Source organism: Saccopteryx leptura, chromosome 1 (assembly GCF_036850995.1).
Source record: "Saccopteryx leptura isolate mSacLep1 chromosome 1, mSacLep1_pri_phased_curated, whole genome shotgun sequence".
NCBI lineage: Eukaryota > Metazoa > Chordata > Mammalia > Chiroptera > Emballonuridae > Saccopteryx > Saccopteryx leptura.
The window spans coordinates 64252543-64276066 of record NC_089503.1 but is presented as its reverse complement, the minus strand read 5'-3'; the positions used below and the strand labels follow the sequence as shown (position 1 = coordinate 64276066).

Genomic DNA, 23524 nt, shown 5'->3' with positions numbered 1-23524 from the left:
TCCCAGGCTCTAAATGTGGCCAATAAAGTGCTGCCTGAGGATAGCTGGACAAAACAAATGACCCGGCACATCCCTGCCTCCTGCCGAGTCTAAGGCTGACTGCCCTCTGAGTGGGACCCTCTGCCTGCTCTGCTGGCTCCCAGGTTCTCTCCCCTCCCACCAGGGGGCGTTCTGCCGGCTCCCTTCTGGTCCAGGACCACAGCACGGCACATCTTCACATCTTGGGGAAGTACCGATCACATCCTGTGGAGTTGCTAAGTACCGTCCTCATTGGATTTGAGGTTTCAGCCAATGAGCTGCCTCAGCAAATCTCTCATCCTCTGTGGAAAAGTGCGGCTGGTGTAGAAGTTATGGGGAGGGAGCTGATGGGAGGTGAGGCTGGAATGAGAGGTGTGGATCAAATTCTAAAGACTTGGTGGACCCACGTGGGCCTCATCCTGACGGTAGCAATTTAGAAGAAGGGAGTGATTGCTCAAATTGGTTTCTTTATTTCTTTTTTTCTTTCCTGTCCCTACTCTTCTTAACATTCCCACCAGATTTACCTAAAAAGCAGAAGGTGATACATCTTCCACTAAAAATAGCCATAACAGTGATAGTGTCTCACACTTAGCTGAGCTTGATGGTCTCCAGAAAGTGGTCTCCAGAGCCAAGGAAGAGCGGAGGCTGTGGAATACTGGATCCTGTACTCACTGACTCTCGGTCTCCTCCGGGAAATACAGGATTCTCGTGGAGAACTATTGAAGAGGAATCCTGTGTAAACTGTGAACTTTAGAAATATTTCCTTCCCATCAGTTGCTTCATTGGATATCACTGTAGCTCTGTGATTCCCTGAATAAACTCATCCCCATTTTACAGAAAACTGAAGCTCAAAGAGTTTAAGTGACAAAGACTGTCTTAGTCTTAGGCCTATTGAAACCATGACAGCAGCCCTGATAATCTCTGAGTCACCTTCAAGTTAGTCCTTCCTTTTCTTGAAGAATAGTGCATGTTTGCAGCCTAATCGCTTCATCATCCTGTCTTATGGAATCTGAAGAGTTCACCAGCTGTCCTTTTATCTCCGTCCCCTTCACTTCACACTGGCATTGTTCCTTCTGGGGTGGCTGTTTAGTCCATTTAAACCCATATTAAAAACCTTATCAATTGACTGATCAACCACCTCCTTGGTGTTTTCTTCCATACATCCTTTCTCTCTCTCTCTTTTTTTTTCATGTGGACAGGCTGAGAATTTTTCAGATCTTTATGTTATGTTTTTGTTTTGCATATCAATTCCTTCTTTAATTCATTTCTCTCTTCTTGTATTTTACTATGAGCAGTCAAAAAAAACCAGGCCTCACCTTCAATGCTTGGCTTAGAAATCTCCTCAGCTTAATATCTAGTTTCATTGCCTACAACTTCTGCCTTCCACAAAACACTAGAACATAAACACGGCTCAGTTACTTTATAACCGGGGTCACCTTTTCTCCATTGTCTACTAACACAATCCTCATTTGTCCGAGGCCTCATTAGAATTGCCCTTAATGTCTTTATTTCTATCAATATTTTGTACATAAATGTTTGTGTATTCTCCAAGAAGACGGAAGCTTTCTCCATAGCTCGCCGCTTTGTTTTGAGCTCTCACCAGAATTAGTTTAACAGTCTCTTTGTGGCAATCTAAGCTTTTTCTAGCATGCATCTCAAAACTCTTCCAGACTTGACCCATTACCCAGTTCCAAAACTGCTTCCACATTTTTAGATATTTGTTATAGTATCACCACACCTCTCAACACCAATTTCTGTTTTAGCATGGACTGCTATGACATAGTACCTTAGCCTGGGTGGTTTAAACAAAAAAATATTTATTTCTCACGGTTCTGGAGGCTGAGAAGTCCCAAGATCAAGTAGCCAGTAGATTTGGTGTCCGATGGGGCCCTCTTCCAGTCTGCAGACATACTGTATTTTCAAATAGTGCGAGGAGAGGGAGCTAAGTCTCTGGTCTCTTATAAAGGCACTAAATTCATCATGAGGATTCTACCCTTAGGTCCTCACCTGTACCTAATTACCTCCTAGAGACCCCACTGCTAAATACTACCACATTCAGGGGTGGGACTTCAACATATGAATATTGGGGGAACACAAACATGCAGTCCATAGTAACGGTCATGTGGTTAATACATAGCAGAATCTAGGATGAAATAAGTTTCCTGACTTCTTTCCCCCTCTGACCCCATATCTTCAGTTGTCTGTGAGCAGAGCTTAGGTGGATGGTAGTACCTCTAGAACTTGCCTCTTCTGTGGCATTATTAAAAACTTTACTTCATGTCCTTTTCAATAGCATCCACTTAGCCATGTGCTCTTGGACACTTTACTTACCTGCTCTTAAGTTATTCATCTATAAATTTGGTGATAATATCTATTGAGTAATTGCAGGGAATAAATGAGATATTCTGATTCCCTCTGTAAAATGGGGATAAAAACAGTACCTGCTCTGTATTGGGCTGTGAGGATTAGAATTTAAACATGTAAAATGTTCTAATATAGTGCCTGGCATGTAGTAAATGCTCAGTTAATATTAATGGTGGTTTTCAGTATATTCCATGTGATTTTTTTAATCCATCCCTGACTACCTAGCCTAAAATTTCAAAAGTCTGTCTAAAATTTCACCATTACCCCCACATATATGAGCCTTAGGCCCCTTCCTGGCTTTATGTGTTCTCAGACTTATCACCATCTCAGTAAACTATATATTTTACCTTGTTTGTTTCATTTGCTGTATATAATTAGCGGTTCCCAAATTTTAGCATCCATCAAAATCACCTGCAGATTTGTGAAATCAGATTGCTGGGCCCAACTCAAAGATTCATGATTCAGTAAGTCTAGGGTAGAGCCCAAGAATTCGTTTTCATTTTCTATTTAATTTAATTTAATTTAATTTAATTTATTTATTTATTTTAGAGAGAGAGGAACAGAGAGAGAGAGAGAGAAGCATTCATTTGTTGTTGCATTTAATTGTGCATTCATTGGTTGCCTCCCATATGTGCTGTGACCAGGGATGGAACCTGCGAACTTGGCTTTTCAGGATGACGCTCTAACCCAGTGGCCCCCAACCTTTTTTGGGCCACGGACCGGTTTAATGTCAGAAAATATTTTCACGGACTGGCCTTTAGGGTGGGATGGATAAATGCACAAAATAAAATTATGCGACAGGCGTTAAAACTGTGGTATTTTTAAATATAATTGTCGAATTTACGAGACAAGCGTCAAGAGTGAGTCTTAGACGGATGTAACAGAGGGAATCTGGTCATTTTTTAAAAATAAAACATCGTTCAGACTTAAATATAAATAAAACGGAAATAATGTAAGTTATTTATTCTTTCTCTGCGGACCAGTACCAAATGGCCCACGGACCACTACCGGTCCGTGGCCCGGGAGTTGGGGACCACTGCTGTAACCGACTGAGCTAACCAGCCAGGGCCAAGAATTTTCACTGCTAACAAATTCTCAGGTGATATTGAAGCTGCTGGGTCCAGACCATACTTTGAAAACTACCACCCCAAAAGTGTATCAAAGAAACAGTGTGAGGCTGGTGACAGGGGGAGCTAGTCTTTTCTTTAATCTTGTTTTGTGTGTCTCTTACGAGGATTTAAGCTCAATGGGGTCAGGAGTTTTGTCTGCTCAGTAAATACCCGTTGAGTGAATATTTATTTAACACATTACTAATATGTATGACTTGTCAGTGCTTGTTGACCATCCAGCAGTTCCCACCCAGCAGTTTCTGTGCGGTCCTCCTTTGGACCTCCAGCCGCTGCGGCGCCGGGTCCTCTCCGCTGACCGCGCACGTTTGTGCCCTAGATCACCCAGGCGGCCTGCAGAACCACTCGCGGCTCCGGACTCCACCGCCTCCGCTCTCGCATGCTCACACTCCCAACCAGCACCACGCGGCCTCCATCAACTCCCTGAACCGGGGCAACTTCACTCCGAGGAGCAACCCCAGCCCAGCCCCTACGGACCACTCGCTTTCTGGAGAGCCCCCTGTCGGCGGCGGCGCGCAGGAGCCGGCCCACGCCCAGGACAACTGGCTACTCAACAGCAACATCCCCCTGGAGACCAGGTACGGGCGGCAGGCGGCTGGGGCTGAACCGGGGCTGAGGCGGCGAGGGGTGGCTGGTGGCCAGAGGACAGAGGACGGCCTGGCCGAGCCCCCAGGGTCTCAGGAGGCTGGGGTCAGGCACACAGTTTAGGGATGCTGCTCTCTGGCTGCCAGAGAGAAGAGCCATGGGATGGACGCAGGACAGAAAGATCGTGGACTTGAGAATCAAACAGCCCCCAGGTCCAGGTCTACCCTGCCACTTACTGAACATATGACCTTGGTCAAGTTGCTGAACCCCTCTGTGCCCTACTTTCCTTGTTTACACAATGAAGATACTGCTTGCTGGAGAGGGTGTTGTAAAAGTAGATGAGAGCTGACAGCTGACGGGTGTGAAGGTGTCCAGCACAGGTATGTGGCAGAGATCAGGCTCCCGGTCCATGCCTCCTCCCTTCCCTAAGCCTGGTATGGGGCCCTCCTGGCCTGTGGTGGGCGCTCAGTGAATGTTCTGTCCCGTCCCCTGACTGTGTCCTGCTGGCCCATCCCCTTTATACTCCGAGTCCTAATGATCCCTAACATTGATGCATCAGCTTTTGGTTACGGGGGCTTCCATGCTTGTGAGATGATGTAACCCTCGAAACTTTATAAAGGAGGTATTATTATCGTGATCCCGTTTGAGTTTCGGAAGATGAGCATCAGAGAGGGTCAGTGACTAGCTCAGATCACCGAGGCAGTTGATGTACAGAGAAGATCTTAACCCAGGTCCCCTGAGTCCATGCGCAGTCCTGTTCCCTACACTACCGCCACTTTCTCCGGGTCTCCCGGCCTGGTCTCTGCCACGGCTCCCTTCTTCGAGCCTGGTGGCCTGCGTCCTTCAGTCAGGTTTAGTTCTGAAGCTGCCCTCCTTCCCTCTGGTTAGCCAGTATTTTTCCAAAATTGAAAAAAAAAAAATTTTTTTTATGGTTATAAAAACTCACCGGAGAAAATGCAGAAAGATTTAAAAATTAAACTTAGATTTACCCAGACACCTCCCCCTCTGAGATAAACACTGTTGACTCTGGGAGACCTAGCCTTTCCCTGCTTTCTCTACACTGGAGATAAAGTAGCCCAGACTGGCATGATTAGAACCTCTTAATCTTCTACCCTAGTTCTCAAAGTACTGGGAAACATAGAGGTTATTATCTCATACGCCTGCTCCTTATCTGTGGAAGGCACAAAATCATACCGCATTCAGGAAGGGAAATTAATCTGTACGTGGGAAGTGTGCCCATCTGACTCTGGCTGGTCTATGACTCTGATGGTTGCACGTTGAGCACGTGGGATCCCGTGAAGGAAAAATGAACATCCTTTTGCGCCCCTTTAATCCTGTAAAATCATTTTTACAAAAGCCTGTTTCTCAGAGAGAAAGCTCAATCTGCCCCACCTTCAGTCTCTTAATTGATATTATTTTTGTTGACATACTTTAAAATCATGTGTGACTTTTCTTTGTATGCCTCCTTTGCCCTCCTCAGTGACTGAGCTGGATGATTGTATGTCATCCCACCCAGAGTAGCTCAATCAGATCTCCATTATTTCCAATGTGCTTACTGAATGAGTGCACGTGGCTGAAAGAAGCCCATGAATAATCGATGGTTCTGATTCTCTGCATGGAACATGGTAGCCACGCCTTTTGCTTCGATGTTCATTTTTACCCCTTAGGATGAAAATAGGTGATCCTCTAGGGCAGGGGTCGGGAACCTTTTTGGCTGAGAGAGCCATGAACACCACATATTTTAAAATGTAATTCCATGAGAGCCATACAATGACCCGTGTACGTTATGCATTATCCAAAAAACATTTGGTGTTGTCCCAGAGGACAACTGTGATTGGCTCCAGCCACCCGCAACCATGAGCATGAGCAGTAGGAAATGAATTGATTGTAATACATGAGAGTGTTTTTATATTTTTAATGTTATTATTTTTTTATTATTAAAGATTTGTCTGTGAGCCAGATGCAGCCATCAAAAGAGCTACATCTGGCTTGCAAGCCATAGGTTCCCGACCCCTGTTCTAGGGTTTCCAAGGGAACAGAAGATAGAAGATAAGCAGCAAGGGCGTTTTCCTGATGGGTAGTTTGAGATGCGAAGGTGGTTCCCACTTATCTCTCCTGCCTTAGCAGACAGATGATCCTCACCTGCCTTTCTGACCCTCTGTCCTCCCACAGCCATTGCTCAAACCATGTAGAACTTTTATTTTTTCCCTTATTTTTTTATTACTCAAGTAATAAGTGTTCTGTAAAACAAGTTAGAAAATGGAAATAAGCAAGAAAAGAAAATCACTCATATCTACCACCAAATGATAACCACTGTTAACATGTTTTCATATACTCATGTACACCATTTTATATGTATCCATACCTAAGCATAATTATATACATCATATTCCTCATACGATGTGTATGTAAGTGTCCACATACGTCTCTCAGCTTTCCCCCAATTCCTCATCCCCTTCACGCTGTGGTGCCTTTGCACATGCCTTTGCACGGCGCTCTGCCAGAGTTGCCCTCCTCTTCATTTCTTGGTCTAGCAAAATCCTACTTATTCTTTTTGATTGATTTTACAGAGAGAAAAGAAGGGAGAGAGAGAGAGGGAAACATTGATGATTGTTCCACCTATTTATGCACTTATTGGTTGGTTCTCGTATGTGCCCTGACCAGGGATCAAACCTGCAACCTTGGCATATCAAGACGAAGTTCTAACCAACTTAGCTAACTGGTCAAGTCCAGTCTACTTATTTTTGAAATCCAGATGAAATGTTTGAGATAGACTTCTGTGACCTCTAAAGATGGCCTAAAACTGGGAGACATGCCTAATATAATGGCAGACACAATCAGAATTCTGAATCTTAATACTGACTTTCACTGGTTGATGGCACAAACCAGCAGGGCGTAGTTTAAGAGAGATCAGTGTCAAAGAGAGAGAGAGAGAGAGAGAGAGAGAGAGATCAGTGTCAAGTCTAGCAGATAGAATCAAAAGTAATTTTGACCAGGTTGGTGAGCTAGGTAGAACATGGGCTCTAGAGTCAGATGGACCTGGATCCCTATCTTGGCTTTAAAACTTAACTAGATGGGCAAGTTCTTTAACATCTCTAAACCTTGATTTCCTCACCTGTGCATTGGGATAAGAACGCATGCCTCTCAGGTTCAGAGGAAATAAATGAAATATCATGTGAGAAGCACCCATGACAGTGTTTGGCACCGAGGAGATACTATAAAAGCTATTTGCTTTTTTTCCACATGTATTTACTTCCCATATCAACACTGTGAAGAAAAAAGTCACTCAAAAAATATTTATTAAGCCCCTATTCATCAGAGGAGTTGAGACGAAATAGAAGGTTATACCTCTTCTCTACTTTGGAGAAGTGAGTTTGGCCCTTATGTTGTGAGGACATAAGTGATGGTTCATTCACTATAACAAGTTGTTCAAAGTTCAGGCTTTAAGGTCAGACACAGCACAACTCAAACCCTACCCCAGTGCTCACTAGTTGTGAACCTAGACCTTCCATTTTTCCCTTTTAAAAAGGAAGAAAATATTAGTAACTTCCTATTCTGAATGTCTATTGTCACATAAAAAACTGCTCCAAAACTTAGTGGCTTAAAAACCCACCAGTTGATTATACTTCCCAGAGTGAGTCAGGATCTCAGGAAGCGGTCCGCTGGGCGAGTTTTCTGCTGCATCTGGTGTCACCTAAGGGCAGTCAGTGGTGTTGAGCAGTCGGCCGGGCCAGTCTGAGGGATCCAAGATGGCTTCACTCACATGCCAGACACGACACCTTGGGGGAGACAGCTGGAATGCCAGCTCAATGGGACCCCTCTCCCTCTGATGTAATCTCGGGACCTCTCCACACAGTGTTCCCAGCAGGGAGTTGTACCTCATACTCAGTGGCTCAGGGCTCCATGGCACTGAGAAACTGAAGTTGTTGATCCTTCTAAGGCTTGGCCTGCTTGAAACTGGCATGGTGTCACTTCTGTCATATTCTCTTGGTAAAGGTAGTCATAGGCCAGCCAACTTCAAGGGGAGGGACAACAGAGCTTACTCCTCAAAGGGAGATGTGCCTGAGAATTTTTAGACACCGATCTACCATCATGCCTCATAAAGCTCTTGTAGCAAATACAAAGGGTAGTTACCTATGTCTGAAAATATCTTAGCACACAGTAAGTGCTCAACTATTTTTTTTTTTCTTTTCTGTATTTCTCTGAAGTTGGAGATGGGGAGGCAGTCAGACAGACTCCCGCATGCACCCGCCCGGGATCCACCCGGCACTCCCACCAGGGGGCGATGCTCTGCCCATCTTGGGGCGTCGCTCTGCTGCAATCAGAGCCATTCTAGCGCCTGAGGCAGAGGCTACAGAGCCATCCTCAGCGCCCGGGCAAACACAGCTCCAATGGAGCTCCGGCTGTGGGAGGGGAAGAGAGAGACAGAGAGGAAGGAGAGGGGGAGGGGTGGAGAAGCAGACAGGCGCTTCTCCTGTGTGCCCTGGCTGGGAATCAAACCCGGGACTCCTGCATGCCAGGCCAATGCTCTACCACTGAGCCAACCGGCCAGGGCCTGCTCAACTATTTATTACATAGTACTTTGTTAGTCAGTAAATATTCACTGAATGCCTACTGTATGCCTAACAGGTGAGACATTTTAGAGAACAGACTTTTGCAGTAGGGTAGGTGCTGATAGAGGTAAGTGCAGAGAATGTATGTTTTAATTGCCTTGGGATCCCTAGCACATAGCACAGGACTTGCATCCTGATATGATAAATATAAATATTAATACATAAGTGAAATACATGAATGATGGAACACAGGAATGAATAAATATACTCACCTGAGACTTAAGTGGAACAAAGGGAAGGCTTCCCAGGGGACCTGGAGTTGTGTGACTGGGTTTTGAAGAGTGAGCAGGAGTTCCCAGGTGGAGCAGGAGAGGGGGAAGGCCTGAGAGGCACAGTCTGAGCAGAGGTCAGGACGCCCGAGAGAGCAGGGTCTATTTGAGGTAGTTGCCCTAAACAGCTCCGCCAAGCCCCACCGGAGTAGGGAGCCTCCTGACACCAGAGAAACAGTCCCAGGCCTTTTCCTAATGGTCAAGTGCGTCTCTGTTGAGAGACTAAAATAAATAGCTGAGAAAGTATCAGTCAGATGACCAGAAGGGATTTTAAGATCTATACTGGCAGGAAAACAAAGGCTAGCAGAAGGACAGAGGAGAGAGAGGCCTTGGGTAACCCACTCCTTTCTCTGCACCCTCTGACTGTGACACCCCCTGAGGGTAACTGAGCCCCCAGCGAGGAGACTGGGCCTACCAGTGCTCCCTAGAGCTGGGGTCCGACGTCTCTAAGCCCTGCAGGTGCATCTGTAGCCCATTCTGGTGGAAGCCATGCATTCAGGGTCCCCTGTCCCCTGACCCACTTCCTTCACACTCTGCAGCAGCAGACACTAATTGATTTCCCAGGGACTATCTGATTAATAACCTGTCAGGCTCCTGTTGGGGGAAGGGAAAACCAGAGCAGGAGGCTGCCAGACCTCAGGCCTGGTTTGGGAGCCGAAGGCCCACTTTAGGGTCATGGTCAGTTTGAGGAACAGCTCTGCCCACCCTCAGGGATGGGAGGACATCCTCGTGGTCTTCAGCACAGTCCTGGTATGATTCCCAGAATGGCACAAAAGAACTTCTGGTGGACCAAGCCAACCCTGAGCATTGCAAGGAGTTGGGATGGACAGTCATCCCTGCCAGTTGGTGATTTAGTCACAGACATGCATAAGGCACATAAGCCATGTAAGAAGCTCATGTCCAGTGAAAGAGTCAGAGCCGAAAGTGAATGAATGGAGATGGGCACTCGGGATAATGCTCTGTCCGGAAGGACTCCATGGTCAAAAGTGGGAGCAGCTCCCTCTGCTTGGACATCAAGTAACGATCATAACGAACACTCACAGAGCCCTTTTGGGTGCTCTAATGAGCTTCCAAATGAGGAAGCTCACTACAGACTCAGTGCCCCGGATTTTTACTGGGGCTGGTCACATAGGCGCCTTCTGCCTGGCAAGGACCCAAATTCCAGACTCCCAGCAGGAAAGCAGGTGTTCTGCATGGCAGAAGTCATACTGATTGTACAACTCATTTAGGCTCAGTGAATCAGCCAGTGTTATCAGTTAATGGCAGGAACCTACCTGAAACCTAAGTTTCTAGATACCAGCCAAGGGCCAACCTTATAAGCAGGTCTTTGAAAGGATAGCAGTCAGGACCACTGTCTTGACTCTTTTCTGCACAGGTAGGCAGTCTTATTGTCATCCACCTTAGAGATGGAGAATCTGAGGCACAGAAAAGTTAAGTAACTTGCTGAAGGAAGCACAGCCAGTAAGTGGCAGGACCAGGATTCATAACGAGGCTGGATAGCTCCAGAGTGCATGCCCCTAACCATTGTCCAATGTCACCCGGTGCTCAAAGTTAGCATTCAGAGGAATTTACAGGGGGGAAGGAATTCTGAGATGAGGGACAGTTGTGCAAAGGCAGGGAGCCAAGAGAGAGCTTAGTATTTTGAAGAGATGACTAAGAGTGGGATGAAGGAGCACCGGAGGCCTCGTGGACATGAGGTTAAACAGGGACGGCAACGGAGGGCCTCGAGTTACATGAAAAAGAGGTTGCACTTTTCTGCTGGGCATGGAGCCTGAGGAAGGTAGAAGCGGGATGAGTAGTTATCAACCTCTTTTTAAATAAGGGAGTAATGTTGCAGGATTGGCCTTTCAAAAGGATCACTGTGGCCTGGAAGACTTGCTTCATGACTTGTTTCTTTGTTCATTCATTTACTCAGATGTCTTTGTGTGGTCTTGGCCGAGTCTCTGACACCCTGTACACCTGGGGAGTCTCAGCTGCAGAAATGTGCGGTGTGATCCCAACCTGTCCCGCTCTACTGGTGGCTGTCCCAGGGCTCTGTGGGCAGAGACACAGTCCAGGACAGCAGGCTCATTGTGAGGGGGTGGGCTGTTGAGCAGGGCAGTAGCGGAGAACTGTCCACTGCAACTTCCTGGCCAGTCCCTTTCCAAAAGCAGTTTGTTCTTCCCCTGGGTGGTGAGCTCAGCCTGCCCTGGTTAACAGAAATGCAACTAGAAACCCCCTTCAGGCAATTTAGGGACTAGCCCACGGCCTCCCTCCTCTAAGAAAAGGTTAAAAGCAGCACAGCCCTGGGCTGCAGGTCCTTCTCCACGTACTCAGTAAGTCCTGCCTGAGAAGCAGCTTGGGGCTTTGAGATCAGAGAGATCTTGGTTTCAGTCCCTTCTCTAACTGTTGTCATTGTTGTCTGATTTTGAACAGTCACTTAACCTATCTGGGCCTCAGTTTCCATATCTGTAGAATGAGGTAACAACACTCACCAGTGTGAGGATCAAGTGAATCCAGTATTCAGGCCTGACTTCCAGCAGCAGTGAGCTGGAGACCCTGCAAGACTGTGGCCCAAGGAGGGCTCAGCAACTCGGGGTCCCCACCAGGAAATCCTTCTGCCCTTTGTTTTCCAGAAGAGTGGGAGGCCCAGGGTGTTGGGAGTGGGAGGTGGACAGGAAGTTTAGTGGGGGCCTTAAACTGGGAGTCAGAAGTCATATTGGAACCCAGGTTTTAGTTGCAGCTGATTTGCTGTGTGCATGAGAACAGGACATAGATCTCTCTGGGCCTTGATTTCATCATCAGTCAAATGAGGCCTAATAATTTGGCCCAGGGCTAAGTTTTAAAAGTATAGGATAAGGGTAAACAGTGGTAGCATTCTGAATAGGCAGCTTTTCCAGCAGGTGCTCCCGGGCCCCCAGACTGGCATGCGTGTGGACGCCCTGCGCGGCCGTCTTGTGCTCCAGCGCTCTAGGAAGCCCTCGATCTGTCGCACTGCCTGAACCCTGTCCTGATACATCTAGACTTTTCAAATAACTGTTCTCTCTCTTTTTTAAATACCCGTTTCTTTGCAAATTATAAAAGTAAAAATAAAAATCACTCTTAATCCAAACACTGGAAAATCCCCACTGTTAATATTTTTATCTTTATTCTTTATGTTTTTTTTTTTCCTCTGAATATATTATTTTGTTTCCAGTGGGTTTTAAGGTATAGATTTGCCGCACAGAAAGCACCGTCCTAGCATAGTGGTGCCGGCCAGACTCCAGGTGTTTGCCAGGATGTGCCAGGCAGCCGGCCTCAGGCCCAGGGAAGCAGCAGGAACCGGGTCCCGGGTCCCATGGGCTGTGGCTATAAGGGCCTGCTGAGACTTGGCATGTGGACTGTCGGAAGACTGAACATTCCTCCCTGAACTGCAGGGAATGGAGGAAATAATAGAAATAATAATACAGCATCACCTGTGCTGCCCTCGATTACATACCAACTGCATGCCTGCAAGGTGGCAGAAGGGCTTCCCTTTTTATACCCCGACATTCACAGTTTTCAGCAAATAGTTATTGAGTGCCGACTGCCACGTTCCAGGTGCTCTTCTAGACTCTGAGCACTTGGGCCGAGCACAAGACAGGTAAGATTTCTATCCTCATGGAACTTAAGTTGCGTTAGGAAAAAATAACAGAGTAAGAATATATGAATGATGTGTGTCTGGTTCTGTGAGGGGAGCTGAAGCAGCCCAGAGTCCAGGGGTTCTGGGGAGGAGCAGGGTGGAGCTGTTATAGTCCGGGTGAGAGGGGAGGGAACGATCCAGGCAGACGTCTGGGGGGAGGCAAGTCAGGCAGCCGACAGCAAAGGCTCAGCTTGCGGAGTAACTGCAGGAAGGCTGGTGTGTGTGTAGCACAGAAAACGAAGTTGGAGACGTGGCATGAAGTCAGATCTTCCAAGATCTTCAGTGCCCTGATGAGGACTATGGTTTTATTCTTGTGGAGCCAGTAGAGGGTGGAGAGCAGAGAGTGACATGATCCAAATGATACTTTAGTTTCTGTAAGGAGAGTGCTTATCCAGTTTATTACTGTTCATTGAGATCTGAGATCAACTCACCTGCCCGAGCGCCAGTGAAGGATGGAGCTGAGATCTACCTGTCTGACCCCACGGAACTGTGTGCCTCTCACTGTGCCATGAGATCACGCACACTGACTTCCAACCCCTCACATTCTCCTAGTCCCTGCGGGAAGCCCCGGGTTCCCTGAACATCACTAGAACACCCTGCCAGGCAGGCTTCAGGACTTACCAGAAGGGGAGGTCCTCACCACCATGGCAGTAGTGGCCCCAGCTGCCAGACAGTGTTGTCTTGTGCTCTCACTGTCCCTAGGAGTGTTCATGTAGTACGTACCTACAGCCCCTGCTCAGTCTGGTCTGTGAAGCCAGCCAGGGGGCAGAGCCAGAGGCTGGGCAGGGCCACGAGGTTATGAGCAAAGGGGTTGATCTCTGGGGTCAGACAAATGGAGGTTCCATTCCGACTCTGCTGCTTGCTGACTCTGTGATAGGACCTTAGAAATGTCATCTCTCCAAGCCTGGCGTTGCCAGCCTACAAACTGAAGATGCTGGTACTGACTTTGTAGGGTTGTTGTGAGGAATAGGATTTACATCAGATAATCATTGCAGAGCTCCGGAACAGTGAATCGGACATGACAGATGTAGGGTAGCAAGCAGCTCTTATAGTCAACCTTAATATTTCTACAATATTGGTTCAGCCCTTAAAATTATTTCAGAATTACTCATTTGGTCCTCTAATGACTTTGTAAGTTCAGTCATCATTATCCCCGTCTTACAGAGGAAGGGCATACTCAATTAGAAGCAGTTGACATTTTTACAGAAAGTCACACAGCAAGAAAGTGGCAGAAAAGGGACTTGACTTGGGGTTTTCTGGTTCTCAAGACCTGGTCAAAGTTAGAAGGAAGGCCCCTGGCAGGGATGGACCCAAAAGTCAGCTTTCTGGACTCATCCTTCCCTCGCGTGCACACCACAGGCAGGCGCCACCACCGGCTTGTTCGAAATGCCTCACTCTGGGGCTTTCAAATGAGATGGCGGCAATCCTGACGATGTCTGTAAACAGGATCCAGGGCACTCAAGTGTGAATGATGCCACTCGGCAGGCGTGGTCGAGACCAGTGCAGGCTAGTGTGTCTACCTTCCGGGTTTGAAATGGGTCAAGTCACAGAACGCTGCGCTGTCCTCGGTACACTTGGGGGGAACAAAAGAGCCCCTCCTCTGTCTTCAGTGGGGTGCCATTTTCACCAATCAGTCATCATGGAGGTCCCTGCACTGCTAAAGGACCATGACACTCTGGATATGGTCAGCATCCATTTGGGGGGCTTCCAAGAAATGCAGATTCTCAGGCCCACTCCCACCTACTGTCTCTGAATCTCTGGGGGTGGGCCCCAGTAAAGCACAGCTCTCCAGGTGTTTCTGATATTGGCTCAAGTTTGAGAACCGTGGCTATCGAAGAAAATGGCCCAACCTGCTTGTCTTTCTTTTTTCTTTAGAGAGGCCATGTGAGTGTCTGTGGCTATTGTGTCTGCAGAGTTAGGTCATACCAAGTAGAGGGGAAAACACAGGCTTTGCAACCAGATAAACCTGAGCTCAAATTCCTGCCTTGAACCTTGCTAGCTGGTAACTTTGGCAAGTCATGTTACCTCCCCACTCCTCAGTCTCCTCTTCTGTAGAATAGGGATAATACTGCCTTTCTTGCATAGCCTATTTTGGAGATTTGAGATAAATGGATATCACATGCCTAGCTCAGTGCCTGAGACAGAAGCAGTCTTCATCAGCAAGAGCTGGGATTGGATTCACACAACGGCCAGGCATTCTGGTTTGTATCGAGAATGCTCCCTCTGGATGCTGTCTGCCAGGCAGACCCCTTGCACATGTGGCTTGCACCCAGACCCATCGCCTGGAAACTGCCCCGCTGGTCTCATGCACAGCTGCACTAGACAGCTGCTGTGTGTGTTTCTCTACTATCCCCCTTCATCGATGCATGACTCATTGCTTCATTCATGTCTCCATGTGTGCGTAGAAACCTAGGCAAGCAGCCATACCTAGGGACATTGCAGGACAACCTCATTGAGATGGACATTCTCAGCGCCTCCCGCCATGATGGGGCTTACAGTGACGGGTAGGTGACATCGCCATGCTCTTACTCTCCGTGTGTGCTCTCCCTGCGGCTCCTGAACCTGCATGCGGACCCTGAGACCTTTCCCTGGGATCTCCTGGGGAAGTGATGACGCCATGTTGCATGCCCATTCCCAAGTCCACGTTCAAATTGCAAGAGTTTGTCCTTGGAATACCCAGTCCCCCAGCATATTAACAGCAGTCTTGTTAATATGCAGCTCTCGGCATCTCATTGGCTGCCTCTGCCATTTTGAAAGCCATCTCAAGTAGCATATTTTATGCGGCACAGGCCTTGTGTTATTTGTATTCTGGCCCTGAGTATGAATTCTGCGGCCTGAGGCACTTCGCATAGCAGGGTGTGAGATTACCCCAAAGATTTATTTACCCTTGACCCTGAGACTTGGGAGATGCAGTGCAACCAATGCACCCCGCTGCCCGGGCTGTGTACAGGTCCTCTCATGGCCATGGTTAAAGCCAAGCTATGGAGGAGTTCCTCGCACCTAGTTCAGCCACAACCATGTGCTTTGGCCGTGCCCACGCTGCCCTTGAGACTGTGGCTAGGCCGTCTGTCCTCCCGCAGAGCTTCTACTGGGCGCTTGGAAGGCAGCAGTCTGGCTTCTGAGCTGAGTGCTTCGAAGGCATTGGCTGCCGCTGGCTATGTCACAGCCACTATGGGACTCTTGACCACAGCAGAACTTAGTGGCGGTTTCTTGGTTCTCACATTTCCAGAGCCCCCTTTCAAAAGAATGCTATTCCATTTTCTCACCAAGATGTACTAGCAAAGTAGGTATTGCAGAGAGAAGAAAAGAATGTAGATTTCATTATCTCCAGGGGACAGAACAAGATTTTAGACACTTTCCAAGTTACTGCAGTAATTTTGGAGAACAATTAGTTTATTCCCCAACAAACAGCATTTCTAGCCCCGTCCCTTCCCAGGAAAAGGATCTCAACACCCAGCCTTCTGTTGAGTAGGTAACACAGTCTGCCTTGGCTTGGGCGGTTTTCCTCTTGGGTAGGGGCTGTCCCATCCGTGTTCCGTGGAAGCGTGTCTTCGTGTGCTCTGTTTTGTGGTCTGGTACATGATTTTCCTTCTTCCAGTCCCCCCGTCCTCTCTGTGGTGACTCTCTCTCTAGGTCCTCTGCATGCCTCTTCTCCTGCTGCCTCTGTCCTCCAGGTGGATCCGGGTCCCCGGGGAGCTGGCAGACCCTGACGCCCTCTGGCTTCTCTCCTCCCCAGGCACTTCCTCTTCAAGCCCGGAGGCACCTCCCCGCTCTTCTGCACCACGTCGCCAGGGTACCCTCTGACGTCCAGCACGGTGTACTCCCCTCCACCCCGGCCCCTGCCTCGCAGCACCTTTGCCCGGCCAGCCTTCAACCTCAAGAAGCCCTCCAAGTACTGTAACTGGAAGTGTGCAGCCCTGAGCGCCATCGTCATCTCAGCCACGCTCGTCATCCTGCTGGCGTACTTTGTGGGTAAGCGCCTCCCTCACCCCGGTGTCCCTTGTCTCCCCACTGGCCCAGAGAGCAGTGGCCAAGACACCTGTGGACACAGAAGGCACCTTGCCAGCATGGCAGTCAGAGCACACGAGGGGGCCCAGCGGCTCTGGTGCTCCGGGCTGGCCTACACCCCAAAAATGTTAAGGTCTGCTCCTCAGGGCCCTCTTCACTTCCTCTCTGAACATATCCCAGGAAGTGAACTTAGCACTTCCTCTTCCATGTGTTAGAAACCTGACATTAGGCATCAGTACTCACTGAGACTGGTGTTTAAGGTGGTGATCTGTGATGTGTCATAAATTGGTGTCACTACAAATGAAATAAGGTGGAGACCGGGACAGCAGGCAAGTTTCTCCTGTGGGTGCCATATGGCTATAGTGAGGAGCAGGAAGGAGGCGGGGAGCCCTGGATGGGAGGAAAATGCCCAAAGTTTAGACTGTCCTGACCTCAAGCCAGAAAAGCATGTCTGAAGGGGAGGATCTGGCAAAGCGGTTTGAGGGCACTGTGGCCCAGAATTAAACTCCCAGGGTACAGGATTAACAGTGAGCTGTTAGAACTGGCTGAGGGTCACGCAGAGACCCCAAGCAGCACCTACGGGCCTCCTACCTGGCCCCAGGGCACATCTGTGATGTAAGACTCTCCTGCTGGCCCATTGCCTTACTACCTCAGGCTGCCTCCCAGCATGTGCTCTTTTGATATATTCCCAACACAGTCTGGCTTCCTGCTCCAGACCCCTCTCTTTGGTCTGCTCCCAGGGAAGATATTAATCTGGAGAGATGCACGGGCATCGTGGAAAGCCTACTGCCTCTACGTAAATCAGTCTCTTAGTAAAAAGGTCCAACAGGGTTGGCTTCAGCCTGTGTCTTTTTCAACCTTCACATTTGATAATTCCAAGATTTAAGGTAGGTCAGGCCAGTTTAACAAGGCCTTGAACCCATGCTAAGGAAATCTGAGATAATTTTGTCAGCAAAAGGGATTGGTTCAGTAGAAGCCCAGTATGTAGACATGAACTAGCTGGCCAGAGGAAGACAGAGTGCCACCCATTTGAAAAAGGCTTCTGTAACAAGGGGAAGCATTTGGGGTTAACCAGGGGCTATGTGGAGAGATAGTAGGTGCTGTCACTAGGAATGATCCATAGATCACAGGCCCCGCTAGCTCAGGATGTGCAGAAGGGCTTCGAGAGTAGATGGGGATTTGGCTAATACGAGCTGTGAAGTCATTTCCCTCTCAAGATTCTTGAATTTCATAACAACGATCAGGAGGATGATAGTCCTATAAACAAGGCAGTCTCCTTAAACATCTTGAGCTATAAAAGGCCTCCTTTTGTATGCCAGGTCTCTCCCCTTGTAAAGATTGACTTAGGGAATTTCATGACTTAGAGAAACATGTTGGCATGCATGTTTCATCTCTTCTGTATGATGGATTAGCTATTATTGCTGCTTAGAAATCTGTGTTGAGAAGGATCCTGAGGCTATGTTCAGACCCAGTGGAAAAGCGTCTTTGTGATTGATTCATAATATCTGTCATGGTCACAGGAGTAGAGAATATAGTGAAGACATACCAGGTATTTGCCATCCCTGCTATGGGTCACTGGGTAAGGGGAACAACCGGGCTGGGAGAGGTCAATGCCCAGCCAGGCTGTGTGAGAGGTTACATGGTTGACAGTCTTAGATGGCTTGCAGGTGAGAGCTGTGAGGTTCCAAGCACCATCACCCAGCATGGAAGTTTCTTCCTGTGTCCTCACCAACCACTAGGACAACTTTTGCCTTTGACTGACATTGTCAGTTTCCTCAATGAGTAGACTTCTGAACAAGTCAAGTAGTTTGCCACATATAGACTTGTTTTACATTGAAGTCTTAAGGTTTATACTGTGCAGCCTCGTTCAGGGAGAAAGAATAAATCTTTGTATGATTAAAATAAGCTCTCTTGTTTCCATCCTATGGGCTTCCTCTTTTCCCATTTAATAAAAATATGTATTCAGTCATCAGCTATCTAAAGATAGGAACTACTATTGGGGGTAGTGAGCTCCCTGTCATAGGAAGAGTACAAATAGAGCTTGATGACAACTGGAGCAGATTCAAAAACTGACTGAGGGTTTTTACTGGATGGTTGTTACTTTTCCTTCCAACTTTGATAGTCTTTGACTCTGTGATTCTATGATTTTTATTTTTCATTCAACAAACCATACAGGGTACCTGCTTTGAGCCAAGGCATAGTCTGAGTGCTAGGGTTGAAGGTATGGTCCTTACCCTTGAAGTGTTCTTAGCTTAGAAAAGGAAACAGCTATGTTGATCGTGATTGAGGCAACTCGGGGGCTGTGGGAATATCTAGCCCACCTCCAGGAGGACTTGGGGAGGCTTCCTGGGAAAGGTGATATTTTAGCTGAATCTTTATGTCAGAGTTAGCCATAAAGAGACATGCAGAGAGGGTATTTTAACCTGAGGGAAATTTCAGACTTGAAAGAGAACAATTGATGGCAAAGACATTTTCTGTGTTGGAAGCATTTGAGGGGTGTTGGAGTTCCTGCAGGAGACGTTGATCAGATAATGAAGGTCACGCTGGGGGACCTTACTGGGCAGGCAGTGGGGAACCATTGTAGAATTTTAAGCAGTGGCAGGACAGTCAGATTTCGTTTTAGAAAAATAAGGGTGGAGGAAGGAAGGGCAGGCCCTATAGCAATAAATGAGTCAGGATAAGCTGAGGGCTTCCGCTAAGACAGGGACAATGTCAGCAGAAAGGATGGGTAGATCTGAGGCCAATTTACTAGAATTTGCATCTCAAATTATGAGTGCTCAGTCCAATGGTAATGTATTCTTGACAGGAATAAATACATCTTTCTGATAAAACTCTGTAGAAAGGTTAAGACTGGACTCTTGATTCCATATCCAAGAACCAGGTCAGAGAGGCACAGCTGGGGTGTTCTCACCATTACAAGGAGACTCAGCACACGTGCAGCCTGAGCTCCACTCCCAGCTCTGATAGCTGGACATTCTTGCCGTTAGGCAGCTTCTCTTTCTTTTCTTTTTTTCTTTTTAAGTGAGAGAAGGGAAGATAGTGAAACAGGCTCCCACACACTCCCGGAATGACAGGTATCCACCTGGCAACCCTATCTGGGGCCTGATGCTCAAATCAACTGAGCTATTTTTAGCACCTGAGGCTGACACTCAGACCAACCCAGCTATCCTCAGTGCCTGGGGCCAATGCTCAAACCAGTCAAACCACTGGCTGCAAGAGGGGAAGAGAGAGAGAGAAGGGGGAGAGGGAAGGGAAGATAAGCAGATGGTCACTTCTCATGTGTGCCCTGATCGGGAATCAAACTTGAAATGTCCGCATGCTCATCCAGAAAATAGGCAGGACCCATTACCCCAGAAAAATGCTTGTGAGGCTGGGGTGAGCTAATGCAGACGAATGCATCATGGGTGTGCAAGGTTCCCCAGCTTTGCTCCAGGCTGGGGCCACCTTGGGGCTGATCTCCAGCTGCTGGGAGGTGGGAGGTGGGTGGCTTGTTGCCTAGCCACAATCGGAGGCTGCGATGACTAACCTGTAAGAAACGATCAATTATTAAAAGTCAAATTAATTGTCTCAGCTGAGCATAAATATCCTTCACAAAGACTCTTTTTCCAGCAGGCCAACCAATCTAATCAACAGGCAAAAGCACAGATATTTAATTAGATTTTTGATGAAAAATTGTGTTTAATTTCAAGTATAATCAATTATTAATTACTGTAATGAGTGAGTCTGACTGGGTTTACTAATTAACTCATTTAAAAATTATGAATAACCTTTTCATTTGTAATTATTTTCTATGTCCTAGCAAGTTCTAGATAAGAATTGCACCCCCTCACCGGCAGAGGGGGAGGAGGAAGCAGGTGGGAAAGACCTTCCTGTCTGTCTGCCCAGGGCGGCCATATCCAGGATGGGAACCTGACAGGCCCCTTTGACCTTCAGTGTCTTAGCGGGGAAGTTTCTTGGGAAACAAGTCAACAATGACCTTTTATTTGCAGAGACATTTGTAATTAGACTCCCAGGAAGTTAGAGAAGTAGAGGCCAGTACTTAGCACCCACAAAGATGGCAGGGCCCGGGGCCTTGCCTGGGGCCCACTCCCCCTACCTTGCCAGCTGGCTGATCTGGCCTGGGGAGAATCAGGACCCTCCGGAGCCTGGGGGACCTCTTCAGAGAGAGGATGTGCGTGTTTCTCTCTCTAAAGGACGCCCATTCAGAGAAGCAGCCACTGACGATGAGCACCATTCCCTCAATGAAGGTGTCCGTGTACTGTTTAGTCTCCCTTTCAATACTTTGCCTCTTCTTTTCTAAGGATAAGAAATCTGTTTACAGGAGAAGATGGAGAGAGAATGATATCCAGGGAGCATTAGTCATAAGTCAAACCATGAAGCTTGTGCAGTTGTGGCAATAACGCTTTATTTTACATAATTTGTTTAAAAAAAAAAAAAAAACAGGCAATGTGGTATAGAGTAGTAAAAATAGCAGGGACCATTTTTTATTATTAAGAAGAGCAGTTAGCTTTGATTATGTGTGTTGGGCAGATAAAATATATTATGCTCACTTTGTTAAAGATGGCGCTCCCCACGTGGAGGCCGTTGCCCAGGTGATATTAATGTGTGTCTCCGTGGGCTGTGGGCAGGCAGAATCCTTGAAGCCTGGGGCTTGGTTTTGGGATTAAGCCTTTCCCACCCTTTTTAATGTGGGGTGGTACAATTCTATCATGCCTCAGAAAGTGACTCTGTATATTTTGTATATTGGATTAAAGGTCTGGATTTCTACACTATAAAATGGGGGCTGAATGGGATCTTGCTCTCTTGGTTCCTGAAATTATCATTAGAGGAGAGAGCAGAGAGGAGAGCAGAGAAAGGCCACATGGAGGAGGCCAGGAGAAGCAGCCAAGATGACGGAGTGTTGAGTGAGAAGCCAGTTTGTGCAGAGTTTGTGCAGGGAGAAGGAAGGAGATGGGGAACAGAGGTGAATAAGTCTGGTGAGCTAGAATCTTTTGATTCTAGGAAACTCAGATAAGTCAGTAGCTTTGTGAGCACTGAATGTGAGTAGGTTTTGGAGCCCAGTGTGTGTTTTTACTTGCCCGCTGGGTGCAAGCTAGGATTAAAGATAACGGCTCATCAGTTTTTGGCTCCATTGTTTCTTTACCGACTGTCCGAATCCAATGCGAACCTGCATGGGCCAGGCTGCTGTGCTGGTAGCCCTGGCTACTGGCCATACAATGTGCCACCCATGTGCCCTTCTCTGTTCTAAGCACTTTGCTTGTGTTTTCTCATTGAAATTTTTCATCAGCTCTAGGAGTTACTATTCCCAATTTACAGATGAGGACATGGAGACCCAGTGAGCTTAAATAACTCCCCTACTGTCATGTGGTAAATGACAGGACTGTAATTTACACAATTTACACAATCAGCTTTAGGAACTAAGGCTCTTGAGCTAATGCTTTTAAAATATTTCCTGTTTTGAACTCATAATCTTAAGCTTTATGCTATCTTAATTTATTATTTTGAATTTTTATTATGTGCCTAGCTTTGGACCAAACCCATTACATATATCATCTCTCTGAACACTCACAAGAATTCTGTGACACAGGTATTATTTCTCTATTTTCCAGAAGAGGAAGCTAAAGCTCAGAGAAGTTGTTGGGCAGATAAAATATATTATGCTCACTTTGTTAAAGATGGCACTGCCCCATGGAACCCCATCGCCCAGGGATATTAATGTGTGTTGGGGGCGGGCTGTGGGCAGGCAGGATCCTTGTAGCCTGGGGCTTGGTTTTAGGACTAAGCCTTTTCCATCCTTTTTGATGTGGGGTGGTGCAATCCCATCATGCCTCAGATAAGTGACTTTGTATTAGAGACTTCCCTATTTTGTATATTGGATTAAAGGTTTTGATTTTTGCACTATAAAGTGAGGCAGACCTGGAGCTTGCTCTCTCTCTCTCTCTCTCTCTCTCTCTCTCTCTCTCTGTTCCTGAGATTAGCATTAGAAAGGAGAGCAGAGAAAGGCCACGTGGAGTAGGCCAGGAGAAGCAGCCAAGATGGCAGAGTGTTGAGTGAGAAGCCAGTTTGTGCAGTTTGTGCAGTTTGTGCAGGGAGAAGGAAGGAGATGGGGAACAGAGGTGAATAACTCTGGTGAGCTAGAAACCTTTGATTCTAGGAAACTTGGATAAGTCAGTAGCTTTGTGAGCACTGAATGAGTGGGTTTTGGAACCTAGTGTATGTTTTTACTTGCCCACCGGGTGCAAGCTAGGATTAAAGATGATGGCCCACCAGTTCTTGGCTCCTTTGTGTCATTACCGACTGTCCGAATCCAATGCGAACCTGCATGGGCCGGGCGGCTGTGATGGTGGCTGTGGATACTGGCTTCACAGAGGTTAACAACTTGCCAGGATCACGATACCAATAAACAATAGAAGGATTTCAAAGGCCATTCTTTTAGCTGCTACACTGTAGATTCTGGGCTTGAACAGACTATGTATAATCAAAAGGACACACTTCAGGCCCTGGCTTTATCACTCGCTGACTGTAAATTTGAGCACATTACTTCTCTGAACCTCAGTTTCAACTTTCTCCATGGTTCTCATAATGGGCGTGACCAGAATAATCAGCCCATTTTACTGGAGAGGAAACTTAAAGTGGCCTCGTGGTTGAGAACCTGGGTTCTGAGATTAGACTCAGCTGCTTACAAACTCTGTGACCTTAGGCAAGTTTAGGTAACCTCCCTCAGCCTCAGTTTACACATCTGTGAAATGAAGATAGTAAGAGTGGATACTTCCCAGGGTTGTTGAGATATTCCGGTAAGATACTTTGCATTAAGTAATTAGCCCACTGCCTGGCACAGAGTTAGCATTCAATAAAAGTTAGATACAATTATTATTAATAGCATTATTATTATTAATAGTG

At 47.2% G+C, this 23524-nt stretch overlaps 1 protein-coding gene across 2 annotated transcripts in view; it reads left to right on the top strand.

The window, feature by feature from the left end:
- TENM4 (teneurin transmembrane protein 4) overlaps positions 1 to 23524 on the top strand; it is an 801941-nt gene that overhangs the window by 539102 nt on the left and 239315 nt on the right. For both annotated transcript variants that reach the window (XM_066369554.1, XM_066369563.1), the window contains 3 exons: positions 3829 to 4087; positions 15022 to 15120; positions 16353 to 16588. In XM_066369554.1, the coding sequence (XP_066225651.1) occupies positions 3829 to 4087; positions 15022 to 15120; positions 16353 to 16588 (594 nt within the window). The remainder of the gene's footprint in view (positions 1 to 3828; positions 4088 to 15021; positions 15121 to 16352; positions 16589 to 23524) is intronic.